This window comes from Oncorhynchus nerka, linkage group LG8, assembly GCF_034236695.1.
Source record: "Oncorhynchus nerka isolate Pitt River linkage group LG8, Oner_Uvic_2.0, whole genome shotgun sequence".
NCBI lineage: Eukaryota > Metazoa > Chordata > Actinopteri > Salmoniformes > Salmonidae > Oncorhynchus > Oncorhynchus nerka.
Window position 1 is genome coordinate 65,472,975 of NC_088403.1, and position 21,959 is coordinate 65,494,933.

Below are 21,959 nucleotides of genomic sequence, written 5' to 3' on the forward strand. Positions count from 1 at the left end.
GATATTCTTTGAAAGAGATGGTCCAGATTGTGTAGCCCAGCTGATTTTTAGGGATCCATAAATGACAAATTATGCGATATCTAATTAAATAAGAACATATTTGCATATACCGGAAATCCATTAATCTGGACACTGAAAGAAGTCAGCCTAAATATTTTGGTTTAATTTTGTTAAGACATTCCAAGGAGTGGACTTTTAAACCAGCAGATTATGGATGAATACTATTTAAATCTCTAAATACAAAAACATATATTATTTTTTTAGCATTTTTTTGTTGTTGCATTTTTTCAAATGTTATATTGAATACAAATTTGACAACATATAAACAATTCCCTCAGTAACATTCTGACGGCTGATCCAATGAACCATTGCATTTCTGTTGAAAATATTGTTTTCAGACTGCCTAAATGCGCCTAACTGGTTTATTAATAACTTTTCCAGTTCATAACTGTGCACTCTCCTCAAACAATAGCATGGTATTATTTATAAACAAAGGGTGGGGGGTCAATGCAAATAGTCAGGGTGGCCATTTGATTAATTGTCCAGCAGTCTTATGGGGGTAAAAGCTGTTAAGGGACATTTTGCACCTAGACTTGGCGCTCCGGTACCGCTTGCCGTACAGTGTTTGTTTACATTTACTTTACAGAATTGGGAAAACAAGCATATATTTTGCATCTAATTGGCTACGACAGTTGAACTAAGCTCATGGGGCATTTATTAGTTAAACTCTTTAAAAATCAGCAGGTTTACATCATTCATTTATAGGTCAAAAAATGAATGTTGCAACTGCAGTTTGCTCCTAAACCCAAAATACAATGTTTAGGAGCACCAGAATAAAACAAATTTAGATTGAGATATAGCCTACATTGGATCTAAATTAATCCTAGTTACTTTTGAAGCTCATCTCCATTTTCCGAACTTTCTGTGACACCACAGGTTTGCTTACTACTGAGGCTGAAGGACAGCGAAGAAATCATTATAACATTTATTATCTGGGTGATTTTTTTCTTCTTCTAGGGGCACTGGTGCTCCCAAAATAATAGTTTCAGGTAGCACAGCAACATATGTAGGAGCATATGTCCCCCAAAACGGTAGCACACTGTAGATCACTGATAAGTAGATGCACTTTTTTTTTTTCAGCCTGTGGTGGTTGGCCATAAAAAAAACAAGAGATATTCTATGAATTAACGCCATGAATCATTTCAAAGGTATTGTACTGAAATAATGCATGAGGAACCTTTTCTATATGATTGACAGAAAATGTATTTCAAAGTGAGTTTACAGAAGAAAAAAAAAGAAAAATAGTACAAATGTGGCTTATTATAATGAATATTTAAATACTTACCCATTATTGTGAAATAGAAATTCTGTTGATTCTAAAATGTCTTATTGGTTGATTTGATCATTTATTTGACGAGAGCTACACCAAGTTATATGTATCTAGTATCTATAGTGCAATATTCAGAAGTTCAGGAGTAGTTTGTCTTAGAATCCGTGGTGCACCCTTAGATGACTTAATCTTGACTGTGGGCACTTATATAAGGTAATGTGGTATGACGTGATATGAGGCACTGTAGTGGTGACCAATCTGTTCCTTGTCTCATGTCTACGATGTATTGTTAATGCATTCCTTTTAACTGCCAAGACCTGTTCTCTACTTCCGTGTAATGGTCATTAGGCTGGAGTAAAACACAAAGCATATTGTGACATTAGGGATGCTAATCAATAAATACAATAATTAAGTAACACTTGAAAAACACGACTTTTGTCACAGTTAGTTTGCACCTATTGTATAAAATCTGATGTCCTAGAATGAATATTGTATTACAATACAAATTCATCCAGTAAAAATTGCAAACGTAAAGTTGGCAGGATCTAAATTAAAGTGTCTCTCCAGTCTTCGGTTCAGTTCCTTCATCACCTGGTGTAAAACCTCAACAATCTCTGAAGGACCAAATCAAACCAATCAAATCAAACCAAAGTTTATTGGTCACATACAAAACAAATCAAATTGTATTTGTCATATCCGCCGAATACAACAGGACCTTACAGTGAAATGCTTACTTACAAGACCTTAACCAACACTGGAGTTTTTAAATAAATACCTAAGAAATAAACTTAACAAATTAGTAAAGAGCAGCAGTAAAATAACAATAGCGAGGTTATATACAGCGGGTGCCAGTAAAGAGTCAATATGCGGAGCCAAAGCTTAGTCGAGGTAATTGAGGTAATATGTACATGTAGGTAGGGTTATAAAAGTGACTATTCATAGATAAGAAATAGAGAGCATGAAAAGAGGGGGGGGTGTCAATGCATATTGTCTGGATAGCCATTTGATTAGAGGTTCTAGAGTCGTATGGCTTGGGGGTAGAAGTTGTTTAGAAGCCTCTTGGACCTAGACTTGGCGCTCGGGTACCACTTGCCGTGAGGTAGCAGAGAGAACGGTCTATGGGTGGCTAGGCCTTCCTCTGCCACCGCCTGGTATAGAGGTCCTGGATGGCCCAGTGATGTATTGGGCCGTACGCACTGCCCTTTGTAAGGCATTGCGGTCAGAGGCCGAGCAGTTGCCATACAAGGCAGTGACGCAACCCGTCAGGATGCTCTCAATAGTGCAGCTGTAGAACCTTTTGAGGATCTGAGGACCCATGCCAAATCTTTACAGTCCCCCGATGGGGAATAGATTATGTTGTGCTCTATACACAAATGTCTTGGTGTATTTGGACCATGTGACTCTTATGTGGATGATGTCACAAATATTTGTTGGTCTGAGCATCCAGACGCTGCACTTGATACATTTATGAAATTGCTTCTTCCAATTATTGAACAGCACCTGTTAAGAAACTGACTGTTAGAACTGTTAAGGCTTCATGGATTAATGAGGAATTGAAAAACTGAATGGTTGAAAGAGATGGGGGAAAAGGAGTGGCTAATAAGTCTGGCTGCACATCTGACTGGCTGACTTACTGCAAATTGAGAAATTATGTGACTAAACTCAACAAAAAGAAGAAGAAACTGTATTATGAAGCAAGGATCAATGTTATAAAGAATTATGGAAAAAAACGTTGGAGTACTTTAAATGAAATTATGGGGAGAAAGACAAATTCAACTCCTAAATGCATGCTCTTCAACCGATTGCTGCCTGCACCTGTTTACCTGTCCAACATCACTACTCTGGACGGCTCGGACAACTACAAATACCTAGGTGTCTGGTTAGACTGTAAACTCTCCTTCTAGACTCACATCAAACATCTCCAATCCAAAGTTAAATCTAGAATTGGCCTCCTATTTCGCAACAAAGCATCCTTCACTCATGTTGTCAAACATACCCTTGTAAAACTGACCATCGTACCAATCCTCGACTTCGGCGATGTCATTTACAAAATAGCCTCCAATCCCTGCTCAATAAATTGGATGCAGTCTATCACAGTGCCATCTGTTTTGTCACCAAAGCCCCATATACTGCCAACCACCGCGACCTGTACGCTCTCGTTGGCTGGCCCTCGCTTCATACTCATCGCCAAACCCACTGGCTCCAGGTCATCTACAAGACCCTGCTAGGTAAAGTCCCCCCTTATCTCAGCTCGCTGGTCACCATAGCAGCACCCACCTGTAGCACGCGCTCCAGCAGGTATATCTCTCTGGTCGCCCCCAAAACCAATTCTTCCTTTGGCCGCCTCTCCTTCCAGTTCTCTGCTGCCAATGACTGGAACGAACTACAAAAATCTCTGAAACTGGAAACACTTATCTCCCTCACTAGCTTTAAGCACCAGCTGTCAGAGCAGCTCACAGATTACTGCACCTGTACATAGCCCATCTATAATTTAGCCCAAACAACTACCTCTTTCCCTACTGTATTTATTTATTTATTTTGCTCTTTTCACCCCATTATTTCTATCTCTACTTTGCACATTCTTCCACTGCAAATCTACCATTCCAGTGTTTTACTTGCTATATTGTATTTACTTCGCCACCATGGCCTTTTTTTTGCCTTTACCTCCCTTATCTAACCTTACTTGCTCACATTGTATATAGACTTATTTCAACTGTATTATTGACTGTATGTTTGTTTTACTCCATGTGTAACTCTGTATTGTTGTATGTGTCGAACTGCTTTGCTTTATCTTGGCCAGGTCGCAATTGTAAATGAGAACTTGTTCTCAACTTGCCTACCTGGTTAAATAAAGGTGAAATAAAATAAGAATAAATCAAATAAAAAATCAGATGGCTTATTCATCACAAAACCATTTGATGTTGGCAATTGTTTTAATGACTTTATTGACAAAGTCTGAAAACTTAGGCAGGAAATGCCAACAGCGAGCAGTGAGCCATCATATTCATGCGTAAAAAAAAAAATGAATGAAAAGCATCGCAGGTTTGAATTTTGTCATGTTATTGTGTGAGAGGTAGACAAATTATTGTTATCGATTAATATTGACAAAACTCCTGGCATTGACGACTTTGATGGAAAGATACTGAGGATGGTAGCTGACTCTACAGCCACTCCTATCTGTCATATCTTTAATCTGAGCCTAGAGGAATGTCTTTGTCCTGAGTCCTGGAAGGAAAGAAAAGTAATTCCGCTACCCAAGAGTGGTAAATCAGCATTTACTGGTTCTAACAGCAGACCTATAAGCTTGCTGCCAGTTTGGCCAAATACAATGCTATTTCTCTGTAAACAAAAGAACAACAATCTCTGCCCGAGATGGCATAGCAGTTCAGACGTCTTTTGTCCTCGTCTTGTCGTGTCGTGTATATATATATATTTACAACTTTTTTCACATACATTTTATTTTTATTTTCCATCAACTCATCTTCAATACACTCTCCTGCAACCTGCCTCACGAATTGATATGTATAAATACGTATTATTTACCTCAAATCTGCAATCAAATCTGCAATCCTCCAAGAAGCTAGCCAGAAGCTAGCCAGGAGCTAGCCAGAAGCTAATCAGAAGCTAGTTAGCTTCTTTACTGGCAACTCGTTAGTATTCAGCTAACCACGGTTTGTGGTCATCAGCTATCCTTTAACTCAAAAATCTATCGCCAGTTTTGTACGGCGCAGCGCGGCTCGGAACGGAACATACCGGACCGATTTTTCTCTCCATGTCCCTGGATTTCAACTGCTCTCTGGACATTCACTCCCGGAACTCACAGCTAGCTGGCTGCTATCCGTGTGTCTATCTGCTTTCGTCGATTCCGGAGCAAACATCAATTACTCCGGAGCTAGCCAGCTCCGTCAATCACTCCTGAGCTCCGTCAATCACTCCTGGGCTGCAGTCACCTATCCGGACCCGTTTTACTGCCTACGCGGAGCCCCACCGGGCCTTCACAACTGGACTGCCGACGTTATCTACCCGAAGGAGATCCGGCTGGCTCCTCCGTCGCGACGTTACCTGAACGCCCACCTGCGGCCTGCTAACCGTTAGCTGTCTTACCGGCTGCTCTCAGAATAGACAATCGGACAATTGATTTATTTTTATTATTATTATGTTTCTTCTTGGGCCTCTATAACTATATCTATTGTTTTTATTTTTTTGTTGTTGTGTGATTTGGACTAATCCCCTCTACAACACGGAACTCCACTAATCTACTGACGGAACGCAAGAGGTGGCTAACAACAGACCTCCATCCTATGCTAGCTTGCTACCGATGTCCTGGCTAGCTGTCTAAATCGCCGTGACACCCAAACCAACCTCTCCACTCCCTGGACCCTTTTGATCACTCGACTAAGGATGCCTCTCCTTAATGTCAATATGTCTTGTCCATTGCTGTTCTGGTTAGTGTTTATTGGCTTATTTCACTGTAGAGCCTCTAGTCCTGCTCACTATACCTTATCCAACTTATTAGTTCCACCACCCACACATGCAATGACATCTCCTGGTTTCAATGATGTTTCTAGAGACAATATCTCTCTCTTCATCACTCAATACCTAGGTTTACCTCCACTGTATTCACATCCTACCATACCTTTGTCTGTACATTATACCTTGATGCTATTTTATCGCCCCCAGAAACCTCCTTTTACTCTCTGTTCCAGACGTTCTAGACGACCAATTCTTATTGCTTTTAGCCGTACCCTTATTCTTCTCCTCCTATGTTCCTCTGGCGATGTAGAGGTGAATCCAGGCCCTGCAGTGCCTAGCTCCACTCCTATTCCCCAGGCGCTCTCTTTTGATGACTTCTGTAACCGTAATAGCCTTGGTTTCATGCATGTTAACATTAGAAGCCTCCTCCCTAAGTTTGTTCTTTTCACTGCTTTAGCACACTCTGCCAACCCGGATGTTCTAGCTGTGTCTGAATCCTGGCTTAGGAAGACCACCAAAAATTCAGAAATTTTAATTCCAAACTACAACATTTTCAGACAAGATAGAACTGCCAAAGGGGCGGTGTTGCAATCTACTGCAAAGATAGCCTGCAGAGTTCTGTCCTACTATCCAGGTCTGTACCCAAACAATTTGAACTTCTACTTTTAAAAATCCACCTCTCTAAAAACAAGTCTCTCACCGTTGCCGCCTGCTATAGACCACCCTCTGCCCCCAGCTGTGCTCTGGACACCATATGTGAACTGATTGCCCCCATCTATCTTCAGAGCTCGTGCTGCTAGGCGACCTAAACTGGAACATGCTTAACACCCCAGCCATCCTACAATCTAAACTTGATGCCCTCAATCTCACACAAATTATCAATTAACCTACCAGGTACCCCCAAAGCCTTAAACACGGGCACCCTCATAGATATCATCCTAACCAACTTCCCTCTAAATACACCTCTGCTGTCTTCAACCAAGATCTCAGCGATCACTGCCTCATTGCCTGCATCCGTAATGGGTCAGCGGTCAAACGACCTCCACTCATCACTGTAAAACACTCCCTGAAACACTTCAGCGAGCAGGCCTTTCTAATCGACCTGGCCGGGGTGTCCTGGAAGGATATTGATCTCATCCCGTCAGTAGAGGATGCCTGGATATTTTTAAAAATGCCTTCCTAACAATCTTAAATAAACATGCCCCATTCAAGAAAATTAGAACCAGGAACAGATATAGCCCTTGGTTCTCCCCAGACCTGACTGCCCTTAACCAACACAAAAACATCCTATGGCGTTCTGCATTAGCATCGAACCGCCCCCGTGATATGCAGCTGTTCAGGGAAGCTAGAAACCGTTATACACAGGCAGTTAGAAAAGCCAAGGCTAGCTTTTTCAAGCAGAAATTTGCTTCCTGCAACACTAACTCTAAAAAGTTCTGGGACACTGTAAAGTCCATGGAGAATAAGAAAACCTCCTCCCAGCTGCCCACTGCACTGAAGATAGGAAACACTGTCACCACTGATAAATCCACCATAATTGAGAATTTCAATAAGCATTTTTCTACGGCTGGCCATGCTTTCCACCTGGCAACTCCTACCCCGGTCAACAGCACTGCACCCCCAACAGCAACTCGCCAAAGCCTTCCCCATTTCTCCTTCTCCCAAATCCATTCAGCTGAAGTTCTGAAAGAGCTGAAAAATCTGGACCCCTACAAATCAGCCGGGCTAGACAATCTGGACCCTTTCTTTCTAAAATTATCTGCCGAAATTGTTGCCACCCCTATTACTAGCCTGTTCAACCTCTCTTTTGTGTCATCTGAGATTCCCAAAGATTGGAAAGCAGCTGCGGTCATCCCCCTCTTCAAAGGGGGGGACACTCTTGACCCAAACTGCTACAGACCTATATCTATCCTACCATGCCTTTCTAAGGTCTTGAAAGCCAAGTCAACAACCAGATTACCGACCATTTCGAATCTCACCATACCTTCTCTGCTATGCAATCTGGTTTCAGAGCTGGTCATGGGTGCACCTCAGCCACGCTCAAGGTCCTAAACGATATCTTAACCGCCATCGATAAGAAACATTACTGTGCAGCCGTATTCATTGATCTGGCCAAGGCTTTCGACTCTGTCAACCACCACATCCTCATCGGCAGACTCGACAGCCTTGGTTTCTCAAATGATTGCCTCGCCTGGTTCACCAACTACTTCTCTGATAGAGTTCAGTGTGTCAAATCGGAGGGTCTGCTGTCCGGACCTCTGGCAGTCTCTATGGGGGTGCCACAGGGTTCAATTCTTGGACCGACTCTCTTCTCTGTATACATCAATGAGGTCGCTCTTGCTGCTGGTGAGTCTCTGATCCACCTCTACGCAGACGACACCATTCTGTATACTTCCGGCCCTTCTTTGGACACTGTGTTAACAACCCTCCAGGCAAGCTTCAATGCCATACAACTCTCCTTCCGTGGCCTCCAATTGCTCTTAAATACAAGTAAAACTAAATGCATGCTCCTCAACCGATCGCTACCTGCACCTACCCGCCTGTCCAACATCACTACTCTGGACGGCTCTGACTTAGAATACGTGGACAACTACAAATACTTAGGTGTCTGGTTAGACTGTAAACTCTCCTTCCAGACCCATATCAAACATCTCCAATCCAAAGTTAAATCTAGAATTGGCTTCCTATTTCGCAACAAAGCATCCTTCACTCATGCTGCCAAACATACCCTTATAAAATTGACCATCCTACCAATCCTCGACTTTGGCGATGTCATTTACAAAATAGCCTCCAATACCCTACTCAACAAATTGGATGCAGTCTATCACAGTGCAATCCGTTTTGTCACCAAAGCCCCATATACTACCCACCATTGCGACCTGTACGCTCTCGTTGGCTGGCCCTCGCTTCATACTCGTCGCCAAACCCACTGGCTCCATGTCATCTACAAGACCCTGCTAGGTAAAGTCCCCCCTTATCTCAGCTCGCTGGTCACCATAGCATCTCCCACCTGTAGCACACGCTCCAGCAGGTATATCTCTCTAGTCACCCCCAAAACCAATTCTTTCTTTGGCCACCTCTCCTTCCAGTTCTCTGCTGCCAATGACTGGAACGAACTACAAAAATCTCTTAAATTGGAAACACTTATCCCCTCACTAGCTTTAAGCACCAACTGTCAGAGCATCTTACAGATTACTGCACCTGTACATAGCCCACCTATAATTTAGCCCAAACAACTACCTCTTTCCCAACTGTATTTAATTAATTTATTTATTTTGCTCCTTTGCACCCCATTATTTTTATTTCTACTTTGCACATTCTTCCATTGCAAAACTACCATTCCAGTGTTTTACTTGCTATATTGTATTTACTTTGCCACCATGGCCTTTTTTGCCTTTACCTCCCTTCTCACCTAATTTGCTCACATTGTATATAGACTTTTTTTTTTTTTTTACTGTATTATTGACTGTATGTTTGTTTTACTCCATGTGTAACTCTGTGTCGTTGTATGTGTCGAACTGCTTTGCTTTATCTTGGCCAGGTCGCAATTGTAAATGAGAACTTGTTCTCAACTTGCTTACCTGGTTAAATAAAGGTGAAATAAAAAATAAAAAATTTTAAAAACAGACTTTCAGCATATTGATAGAGAAGGGCACTCAACAAGTACTGCATTGACACAAATGACCGATGAATGGTTGAAAGAAGTTGATAAGAAGAAGATTCTGGAGAGCTGATTTTGTTAGATTTCAGTGCACACTTTTATATTATTGACCATAACCTGTTGTTTAAAAAACGTATGTGTTATGGCTTTTCATCCTCTGCCATATCGTGGATTCAGAGCTTTCTATCTAATAGAACTCAAAGGGTTTTATTTAATGTAAGCTTCTCTTATGTCAAACATGTAAAATGTGGAGTACCACAGGGCAGCTCTCCAGGCCCTCTACTCTTTCTAATTTTACCAATGACCTGCCACTGGCATTAAAACGGGAACGTTTTTTTTCTTTAAAAAATGACAATACTGCCCCTACAGTTCCAAGAGGTTAATGCAACCGCTGTGTCAGATTTCAAAAAAACTTTACGGAAAAAGCAAACCATGCAGTAATCTGAGACGACGCTCAGAAAATAAATAAAATTATCCGCCATGTTGGAGTCAACAGAAATCACAAATCACGTTATAAATATTCCCTTACCTTTGATGATCTTCATCAGAATGCACTCCCAGGAATCCTAGTTCCACAATAAATTCTTGATTTCTTAGATAATGTCCATTATTTATGTACAAGTAGCTACTTTTTTTTGCGCTTTTAGTACACAAATCCAGACGCTTGTGCAGGTCAAGTTTCTAAAGACGGTTGAAATCTAGTGGAAGCCCTAGGAAGTGCAACTTCATCCATATCCCACTGTGAATTCAATAGGGGCTGGGCTGAAAATCGACCAATCTCAGATTTCTCACTGTTTGGATTTCTTCTCAGGTTTTTACCTGCCATATGAGTTATGTTATACTCACAGACATCATTCAAACAGCTTTAGAAACTTCAGAGTGTTTTCTATCCAATACTAATAATAATATGCATATATTAGCAACTGGGACTGAGGAGCAGGCCGTTTACTCTGGGCACCTTTCCTCCAAGCTACTCAATGCTGCCCCTGCAGCCATAAGAAGTTAATGACCTTTCCACAGGTGCATGTTCAATAATTAATTGTTTATGGTTCATTGAACAAGCATGACCTCTTTAGGGTATGTGGGACGCTAGCATCCCTCCTGGCCAACATCCAGTGAGATTGCAGAGCGCCAAATTCAAATACAGAAATACTCATTATAAAAATTCAGAAAAGATACAACAGCTCACGCAAGACCCCTGACTCAATCAGCTCTTATTCCCTCATCCTTCACAGTAGAAGCATCAAACAAGGTTCTAAAGACTGTTGATATCTAGTGGAAGCCTTAGAAAGTGCAATATGAACTCATAGACACTGTATTTTCGATAGGCAACGACTTGAAAAACTACAAACTTCAGATTTCCCACTTCCTTGTTGGATTTTTTCTCAGGTTTTTGCCTGCCATATGAGTTGTGTTATACTCACAGACATCATTCAAACAGTTTAGAAACTTTAGCTTTTAGGACTGAGTAGGAGGCAGTTTTTAGCCCAGTTTTAGATAATTTGTAGTCAGCAGTAGGGGAGTGATTGCTTCCTACAAGAGCACAAAACGTGTACATTTCTTGGACATCTTTGAAAAGCGAGTCAGTTAAAATATATTTTTTGTCTTGAAGGGGAAGTGTTGTATATTGAGACTTACTTGAATAAGCTAAGTAGCCAATAGGCAAAGGGTAGCATAATATGTCTGATTTTCTGTAATAGTGGTATGGGAATAATAATGCATTTTATTTTGTTAAAGTGGTTTCTTGCATCTAACAGCACAACAACATTTTCAGTCACGTCCTTGTCTGAAGGACAAGTGGATAAGCAGGTTAATGTCAAGCCTGAATGTTTTTTTCAAGTCTAATGGAATGTAGGCCTACATCGATCACCACACATTAGATGCTACTGTAGGCTGAATGTAATAACAGCTATTTACATGTAAAAATATTATGGGATGCATTTTCTCCACATTTCTTTATGGTTGGCCACTCTGATAGGCCCACATCATTTGTCACACCCTGATCTGTTTCACTTGTCTTTGTGCTTGTCTCCACCCCCCTCCAGGTGTCACCCATCTTCCCCATTATCCCCAGTGTATTTGTGTTGTCTGTTGCCAGTTCATCTTCTCAGATCTTACCAACATGTTTTCCCATCTTCCTGCTTTTTTCAAGTTTTGTTTCCTAGTTTTCCCAGTTCTGACCATTCTGCTTCCCTGACCCCGAGCCTGCCGTTCTGTACCTGCCTGACTCTGACCCGTTTACGGACCCGTTTACGGCCTGTCCTGACCCCGAGCCTGCCTGCCTGCCTTTTTGTACCTGCCTGACTCTGACCCGTTTACAAACCTCTGCCTTTCCTGACCCCAAGACTGCCTGCTGTTCTGTACCTTATTAACTCTGCCCTGGATTACAGACCTCTGCCTGCCTTTGACCTGTTTTTCAATAAACATCTGTGACTCTAGCTGTCTGCATCTGGGTCTTATCCTGAGTTCTCATAACATTATGATCAAATAGCCACAGTAGCCTACTTGGCCACTGTTAAAACATTTACATTACATTACATTTAAGTCATTTAGCAGACGCTCTTATCCAGAGCGACTTACAAATTGGACTGTAACTTAAAGTGGGTACAGCCTTAGTGTTCACAGTAAACGCAAACTCGAAGTTGCACAGAATTTTCACATCATTCAAGTTTGCGCTCAGCAGACTTGACATTTTTTCAGTGCCTAATTTGTTTTGAGGTAACATTGGTTACAATGACATTTCAGTATAAACCGTGGAGGGCTGTGGAGTTTGAGTTATGTATAAACCATGGAGGGCTGAGGAGGACTGTGTAATTTATGTTATCAAACTACATTTCTGCATGGCTGCAGCATCTGCTGGTTTCATTCTTATCATTTAACTTAATGAGTGTCTGATTTAGGGAAACCAGAGCAGTAGGCCTATAGTGTGATGCTAGCTAGATCAATTCTGAATTTTTTAAAGCCACCTTTTCTATAGCTAGCTTCAGTTAGCTTCACATTCCAATTTAGGCTTCAACCACGCTACAAAGGAAGGATATTGATCCAACACCTGTAACTAACTCAAGCCAGGCCTGTATTGTTGTGTGCATACCTTGCGTGTACAGCCCAGTGAGTCGAACTCTAGACTAAGTTTTTGCCTAAATCAAAAGGAAAAAAATTAAGTTATCCTGCAAATTCAGGCTATTGCTGCAAATAGGCTATTAGAAGTGCAGCCTTTCTTTTACTAGACTGTCAATATGGCCGTCTTTGGTTTACCTGAATGGTGAGCCACCTTCGTGTCAACGGTTATCCTGAGTTGAGTTCAGAATTGACCAAAGTTAGCTCATGAACATCTTTATCCCATTACTAGTATACTCCTCGGGTTTGTAGACTCCTCAGTCAATGACATTTGTGTAAGGGAGGAATGCAAACCTGCATATATGACAGCCCATGGGAACTGGAGTTTGACCCTGTGGCATGATGTTATGGTATCCTATAATCACCCTGGATTATAACTGGGGGGGGTTCGGAACTATGGGACAGCATAAACTGATCCATCAAAACAGGTTCTCTCTCTTCGAAATATTTATTCGATTGATGTGACAGTATGTGTTTAAGACAATACTGTAAAACTCCTGCTCAATGACACAACTTTATTTAAAAAAAAATTATTCTGACCATGACTTATTTATACCCCTCTTTCATTCTAGAATGGAAGAATTTTACAATTGAGCTCACAGGATACAGTGTAAGGGATTTCTTCCATTGACGAAGAGGCGGACCAAAGCGCAGCGTGGTTATTCTGATTCATGTTTAATTAAAAGATAAACACAAACACAACAAAATGTGCAAACCCAAAACAGCCCTATCTGGTGCAAACACAGAGACAGGAACAATCACCCACAAACACACAGTGAAACCCAGGCTACCTAAGTATGATTCTCAATCAGAGACAACTAATGACACCTGCCTCTGATTGAGAACCATACTAGGCCGAAACATAGAAATACCCAAATCATAGAAAAACAAACATAGACTGCCCACCCCAACTCACGCCCTGACCATACTAAATAATGACAAAACAAAGGAAATAAAGGTCAGAACGTGACATACAGTACTTGTTTTTGTTTTGAAAATATATGCTGATGCGTGATTAAGCAATAAGGCATGAGGGGGTGAGGCATTTCAAATCAAATCTAATGTTATTTGTCCCATACACGTGTTTAGCAGATGTTATTGCGATTTTGTAGCAAAATGCTTGTGTTTCTAGCTCCAACAGTGCAGTAATATCTAAGAAGTTGTATCTAACAATGCACACAATCTAAAGTGAAGGAATGGAATTAAGAATATATAAGTATTATCATGAGCTGTGTCAGAGCGACATAAACTAAGATAGTATAGAATAGAATAGAATACAGTATGTACATATGTGTCACGCTCTGGCCATAGAGAGGTTTTTATTCTCTATTTTGGTTAGGCCAGGGTGTGACTAGCGTGGGCATTCTATGTTAATTTTCTATGTTTTGGATAGAGGAAATAAAAGAAAGAAATAAAGGAAATAAAATACAAAATGTTTCCTATCTTAACACTTGATGAGTTTAGTTTTTCAGAGATATTGTACGCTTCAAACCTTTTACATCTACAGTTAATCTGAGTGATATTTGTGGAATTGCATCTAGTGTTAGTCTGGCGAAAGATACATGTCTGTCTTCTCCAGAGTCTGGGAAGGCTCTTGGATGTTGTCGGCACGTTGCATTGATAATGTAGGGCCTGCGACTTCAACGTGGCATGCTACGCTGGTATCCCCTTTTCAAATTGAAAGAATCATTAAACTAGCTACCTGTTTGTCTGTCTCTAGTTGGGGCGAGGCGAATTGATTAGGAAGCGGGGAGCATTTTGCATGCGAATATATCGCATGTGAGAACCAATCAAAGCTCAATTTCTGGGAGAGCGAATATTGCACCAACAAAACTAACTGCTGTCCAGACCAGTGGGACACAACACTCTCTCACTGTGTACCACGTGGATGTGTTGGGCTGATCTAGTGTAGTCTTGTTGTTCCAGTTTTTTAAAGCCAGATAGTCAGATAAACATCACAATTTGGAGCCATACTGTACCTTGTCATTCAAACCACTCATTTAGTCAAATAGTAAACAAATAGTAAACACTACAATGGTCTGAATCTCAACAACAGTAAGACATATATTACAATATCAGGACTACAGATTTACATTCATTGGTATAATAGATAATTTTACATGACGAAGAATAGAAAACAGAATGAAAACTACATTGACAATAGTTTAAATTGATTAACTTTTTGCTCAAAAAGGGCCTTATTTAAATCAGTTATCCAGGTTTCACTGGTTAAGTCAAAATAGAAAATAAAATATTGCTCTCATTAGTTCATAACAGCAACAGAGTGAATCAACGTTTTAGTTCATAATAGCAACAGCGTGATTAAATGTTTTTAGTTCATATCAGCAACAGAGCGAATCAAAAATAACCTTAAGTACATATTAAATCAAACATTATTTTTCATTGCATGGAAATAACATCGACTTATGACGGAAACCCATACACTTACACATTTTGATAGAATAGGCAGTAAATATATCACATCGTTGTGTTCAACTGCCACACATAGTGTATCTTATGTCAGCTTACAAGACTTGATTTCATTTTTGGACACTATTCAAATCATGGGTGGAATTGGGGTAGGGGTTGGAATGTGTGGGAAGTTCTCAAAGTGAAAATATGACTACACACACTATTTCGTTCTGCTGCTTGCCAGTGAGTGAAATAGTGTTTTTAGTGGGCGTTTGCCACTGAGACTAATGCTGGCTTGACAGTAGCAGCGACAGAACCACCAGAAAGAATGCTGTGCAGAGACTGGTCTTGCTGCTTATTCCACTTGAGGTCACAGCTGGGATGGAAAGAGAAAAGGGAAACATGTTCAAATGAAAATAGGAAGTAAGTCGCTCTGGATAAGAGCGTCTGCTAAATGACTTAAATGTAAATGTGTTTGTTGCCCTGTAATGTGATTAGTGAGACAGCTGATTTGCTAAATACAACTGGAACGCAACTCATAAATTATTGATTCATGTAGAGATAATGGCACATGATACAATGGTGAAGAAAATACAAGAATTATATTTTTAGACAATACAGTGGGGCAAAAAAGTATTTAGTCAGCCACCAATACTTATTTTCCACCATATTTTACTAATAAATTCATTCAAAATCCAACAATGTGTTTTTCTGGATTTTTTTTCTCATTTTGTCTGTCAGAGTTGAAGTGTACCTATGATGAAAATTACAGGCCTCTCTCATCTTTTTAAGTGGGAGAACTTACACAATTGGTGGCTGACTAAATACTTTTTTTTACCCCACTGTATATTTATTTAACTTATAATAGAATACAAATAAATAAATAAATAAATAAATATGTTAACCTGTGCCGTTGACGCTCACTGAGGTGGGGTCAATGTTGAAAGCTGTGATTTTTGGGGCGGCATTTATCAAAACAGTGCTAATCTCCATGGAATTTGGGACGGAGGAGGATCTGAATGCTAAATTCATAGTATTGATGATGGATCCAGAGCTGGGAACAAATGAGAGATAACATGTTAGATAGAAAGTGACATCAATTTATATCAACATACAACATGTAATGCAAAAAAAAATAAATCACCTGAATTCTGTCACAGTCAAACTGTTGAAAGAGGTGAAAGCTGATCGATAGAAAGGTTCAAGCTGGAAGACAAAACAAGAAACAGATGAAGTTTAAACAAACAACTCCCTGTTGATTTAAAGCTGACTATGTGACTGTATTCTACTCCTTTCAATAGGACTTTCACATCTTCATTGTTTTGGGAGGCTCACCTGAGTTTTAATCAGTAATGCTCGGGTTTGAAAGGCCTGAGATGATGGGTTTGACAGGTCAGAGGTAAATGTCTCTCCGCTGGACCGGAACACCACAGTCACCTTAGTGAGTGCCACAACCGTAGTTTCAGTGGTTGTAGTTGTGATGATAGCAGTAGTGATGACAGGAGTAGCCGTTGTAGTTGTGTTGTTATTTGTGGTGGGCACTTTGAAGTCAAAAGAGCAGATAAGTTACTGTACAAGCTAATGCTTTACACTGTCTGTTCTGTGTTTGATTTTTTTATTCTTCACTGATTTTTTTCTTTAAAATATTTATATTTTTTGGGCGTGGTTGCTCCAACTAGGTATTGCTTGTACTGCTTATTTGTTGTCTTGTATAGAAAATAAATAAAATAATTGTTCACAAAAATAGCTAGCTGCAGCAGTTCCATTCTCTCAGGTACCTGGGCTCTAACACTAATCTGGAGTAGGGTTCTGGCAGCACTTTGAATGACTGAGGGTTACTTTTTCTTTTTGTACCTTGTTTATTTTTGGATGTTTGGACAACTCCCTGCCCCTCCCCCCAATTTGTCATCAAAAATTAGTGTAGTTCCAGTAGTTAGCTACACGGCAAGAAATGTAATTAACTACTGAAAACACTAATTAGATATGAATTCGGTGCAACTACCACCAAGCTACTGCAAAATGTAGTTAAATTATTAGTTGAGCTACATGTACATATGTAAGAATGAAATGTAACACTCTGATTTTATTCAACACTGGAGAAATTGCTGTGTATAATCGTTTTCGTTCACCCAATGGTTTTACTCACCTTGAACAATGATGGTGGTGACATCCACAGAGAGGTTGCCAAAGGTAATGTTTGGATTGGCAACTGCTTCTTTCAGTGTATTGCTAATGTCAGTAACCTCAGGGACAGATTGAGTGGAGGTCTCATTGAACACCAGTTGGACCTCTGCCTGTGTTTCTGCATCCATACGGGAATGGAAAATAGGTCTGCAAAAGGTCATAAAAGGTTATGAACAGTGGCATGCCAAAGGTTAAAAGAATAGAATAGAATATAATGGAATATTACGTGAATCCAAGAACAATCGTCCGGATGAAAAGGATCCCATATTTTGCTTTGTAGATCACATCAAACTGTAAGGAATGGTACAAACAGGAGAACATTTGAATGATTTAACACACACAAAAACATCTCTATATATTCCTATCCACATAGCTAAGCCCTAGTTATTTAAGATAGACATTGAGGAATATAAATAGATCTGTAGTGATGGAGACTTATTGTCACCTGATTAGAACATATTAAAGACGTACTTTAAAATATAGATTTTCCAACAATCGCCAAACATTATTGATGGTCATACACCCAATATGAACAAACTCTGAATTTCTAGGACTTACCACTGCAGTAATAGTTATTGCAAGTTCTTGGAATTGTGTACTTTGAGGGTCATTTAAAGCTTCTACAAACACTTGTTGTATGACGAAAGACACCAGTGGAGCAGGTTGAAGATGTGCAGTTGTAGTTGTTGTTGTTGTACTAGTAGTAGTAGTATGTGTTGTTGTGGTAGTTGGTGCATTGGTTGTTGTGGTAGTTGGTGCTGTGCTGGTAGTTGTTGACAGTGGTGATGCTGTCTTTGACACTGGAGTTGTGGGGGCCACATAGGTGGTGGTTGTAGTTGTGGGCCTAGTTGTAGGAACGGTAGCAGGAACAGTGACAGGTTCTCCAGTTGTTGCGGTGGTAGTACCAGCCACAGTGGTAGTAACAGAAGATGTAGGAGGAACAATACTTGTAGCAGGAGCAGCTAAGTTAAAACATGAAATGGACATTTCCACATCTCTTTAAGGCTGTGTGGCAGTATAACACAGTCATCGTAACAGATGGGACTATAACATGATGATCTTATATTGACATCTAAATCAGTAAATGTTGGGCTGTTATGTAATGCACATCTTGCAGCCTGTAAACAGGTTGCAACATTTCACATGGACCACTTCAGCTGAAAACCATTTCTTATGTTTACAGTACATTCAGACCCCTTGAATTCCTGCCTGCACTGAGCCTGCCTTTCATCCTGTAACTTTGCCCCACCTATCTCGATTACTGACCTCTGCCGGACCTGTCCCTGAGCCTACCTTCCGTCCTGTACCTTTGCTCTACATATCTGTATATTGACCCCTGCCTGCCCTTGACCTGTCTCTTGCCTGCCCCTGTTGGATTAATACACTGTTGTTACTTCAACGTTGTCTGCGTCTGGGCCTTACCTGAAATGTGTTATTACAAACTGGCCACAACTGACCCAGCAGACCCGGGCCAGCTTCTCAACGCCATCTTCTCCTAAGGAGCCACCTTAGGGAGGTACGAGGAATTGCTTCATGACCTTATGGAGGGGGTCCAAATGTTGGCTGAATGCCATGGCCGGGCTTTGGATATTTTGCTGGAGCATTGTCGCCAGCGAAATGGCAATACAGGATCAACACGAAGAGTTGTCTGTGTTGCAGGACTCTTGGTCATTTTGTATCCTCTTGTCTTTTAAAAGACCCGGCCCACCGGTACGAGCGAGTACTCTGGTGGGCTATATGGAGAACTTTTATGCTTCCCTTACTCGCACCCCCTTTTCATGCCATTCTACTGTGGGGAAACCAGTCCAAATCTCTTTGCGTCCTCATTGACTCTCGAGCCGACGAGAGCTTTTTGGACGCTACCCTGGCTTCCGATTTGAACATCCCCACTCAGCCCCTCTCCATTCCCATGGATGTTAGAGCACTGGACGGGCGCTCTATAGGCCGGATCACTCATATTACCACTCCCATCAATCTATGGGTGTCAGGGAATCATAGCGAGACTATTCCATTTCTGCTCATCAAGTCTCCTCAGATTCCCACGGATTTGGGATTCTCCTTGCTCCAGCGACGCAATCCCCTCATCAACTGGTCTACTGCCGCTATCATGGGCTGGAGTCCGTTCTGCCATGTCCATTGTCTGAAGTCAGCGCAACCTGCCCCGGGACGCCTTCCTGGGGGCTGGGAAGTTGTCCCGGACCTCTCACCATTCCCGCGGAGTACCAGGACCTCCAGGTGTTGAGCAAAGCCCGGGCCACTTTGCTTCCGCCACACCGACACTCTGACTGCAGGACTGACCTTCTCCCTAGCACCACGCCGCCCCGGGGATGTCTGTACTCTCTGTCGGGCCCGGAGACCAAGGCTATGGAGACCTACATTGGGGACTCCCTAGCCACAGGATTTATCCATCCCTCTTCCTCTCCTGCCGGCGCCGGGTTCTACTTCTTGGAGAAAAAGGACAAGACCCTGCGCCCGTGCAGACTTCCGGGGACTAAATGACGTTACTGTGAAGAACCGTTACCTGCTACCACTCATTTCCTCGGCCTTCGAGCCGCTCCAGGGGGCCACTGATTTTTCCAAGCTGGATCTACGGAACGCCTACGACCTGGTGCTGATACGAGAGGGTGACAAATGGAAGACCGCCTTCAACATGGTCAGCAGCCACTACAAGTATCTGTTCATGCATTTTGGTCTCACCAATGCCCCTGCTGTGTTCCAGGCTCTGGTAAATGGTGTTCTCTGCGTCATGTTGAAACAGTTCTTCTTAATCTATATGATGACATCCTCTTCTTCTCCTGCTCCCCCCAAGACCCCGTGCTCCACGTACGACAGGTTCTTCACCACCTTCTGGAGAATCAGCTGTTTGTGAAGGCAGAGAAGTGCGAGTTCCATCTCTCCACCATCCACATTCTGGGTTTCTTCATGTCTGCTGGGAGTGTCCAGGGAAGGTGAGAGCAGTGGTGGATTGGCTCCAGCCTACGTCCAGGGTGCAGCTGCAACGTTTCCCGGGGTTTGCTTACTTTTATTGTCGCTTTATCTGGGGTTACAGCACCCTGGTTTCCCCCCTGTCTGCACTCACCTCTACCAAGGTTCGTTCACGTGGTCCTCTGCCCCTGACCGGATGTTCCGGGACCTCAAACACCGCTTCACCACTGGTCCTATCTTGGTTCATCCTGACCCTTCCCATCAGTTCATGGTGGAGGCCGATGCTTCGGATGTCAGAGTGGGGGCTGTTCTGTCCCAACATTCTGCCCTGGACCTTAAGCTGCATCCTTGTGCCTTCTTCTCCCACCGTCTCAACTCCACAGCGAGGAACTACGATGTGAGGAATCGGGACTGTGAAGATGGCATTAGAGGAATGGAGGCACTGGCTGGAAGTGGCGGAACATCCGTTCATTGTGTGGACCTACCACAAAAGCCTGGATTATCTCCGCCCCGCCCAGCACCTCAATCCACATCAATCGCTGTTATAGGTCCACTGTTACTACCCCATAGCCCGAGACCATCCTTCCCACCTTGTGCCTGGAGACGGCACTCAGCTGGGGTATTGGGAAACAGGTTCTGGAAGGCGCAGCGGTCCCAGCTGAACCCTGGAGGGGGCCCAGATAACCAGATGTTTTTGCCTGACTCTGTCCGCTCCGTGGTCCTGGAGTGGGCCCATTCCTCCAGGTTTGCCTGCCCCTCAGGCTCCCAGCGGACCCTGGTCTTCGTGCGACAACGCTTTTGGTGACCTAAAATGGTTCCGGATTTTGCCGCATTTGTTGCCGCCTGCACGGTCTGTGCACAGAACAAGACTCCCCGGCAACCTCCGGCTGGTCTTTTTCAACCACTGCTTGTCCCTCACCGTCCCTAGTCCCATATATCCCTAGATTTAGTCTCGGGTCTCCACCCGTCTGAGGGAAACACTGCCATCCTGACTGTGGTCAACCGGTTTTCCAATACATTCCTCTACCCAATCTACCCTCGGCCAAGGAGACGGCCCAGCTTATGGTGCAGCACGTCTTCCGGATCCGTGGACTCCCGGTGGACATGGTCTCCGACCAGGGTCCTCAGTTCTCAACCCAGTCCTGGAAGGCTTTTTGCATGCTCATTGGGTCATCGGTCTGACTGTCCTCCGGGATCCACCCCCAGTCCACTGGCCAGTCGGAGCGAGCCAACCAAGACTTGGAGATGACCCTTCGCTGCCTAGTCTCTGCCAACCCCACCACATGGAGTCAGAAACTGGTGTGGGTCGAGTACACCCGCAACTACCTTCCTTACTCTGCCACTGGTCTCTCGCCCTTTGAGTGTTCTCCCAGCCCCCATTATTCTACAAGCAAGAGGAAGAGGTCGGCATACCTTCGGTCCAGATGTTTGTCCACCGTTGTAGTCGTACCTGGAAGAGAGCCGGGTCGGCCTTTCTCAAGACCACCTCTAAGTATCGTTGACAAGCGGACTGTCACCTGTTTCACCTGTCTTTGTGATTGTCTCCTTGTCCCTGTTTTCTTGTTTCCCAGTTTTTGTCACTCCTGCCTGCCTGCCTGCCTGCCCCAACCCTGAGCCTGCCTACCGTCCTGTATCTTTGCCCTACCTACCTATTTTTCTACAACTTGATTGGAGTCCATCTGTGATATATTCAATGATTTGGAAGGTCACACACCTGTCTATATAAGGTCCCAGAGTTGACAGTGGAAAAAGAGGAAAAATCAAGCCATGAGGTCGAAAGAATTGTCCATAGAGCTGCAAGACAGAACTGTGTTGAGGCACAGGTCTGGGCTAGGGTACCAAAAAATGTCTGCAGCA

The 21,959-nt window shown here is 42.5% G+C and overlaps 1 protein-coding gene across 2 annotated transcripts; it reads right to left on the bottom strand.

The window, feature by feature from the left end:
• Positions 1-13,232: 13,232 nt before the first annotated feature.
• On the bottom strand, positions 13,233-21,959 carry LOC135572971 (integumentary mucin C.1-like). 2 transcript variants are annotated; one of them, XM_065021991.1, is made up of 7 exons: positions 17,736-21,959; positions 17,404-17,468; positions 17,140-17,324; positions 16,329-16,534; positions 16,138-16,199; positions 15,899-16,047; positions 13,233-15,369 (listed from the first exon to the last, which is right to left on the bottom strand). In XM_065021991.1, the coding sequence occupies exons 1-7, from the start codon at positions 18,162-18,164 to the stop codon at positions 15,278-15,280; spliced, it is 1,188 nt and encodes a 395-aa protein (XP_064878063.1). In that variant the 5' UTR covers positions 18,165-21,959; the 3' UTR covers positions 13,233-15,277. The 2 variants fall into 2 exon arrangements, with proteins under 2 accessions (XP_064878063.1, XP_064878064.1); XM_065021992.1 differs by lacking the exon at positions 17,736-21,959 and having other exon boundaries at positions 17,404-17,716.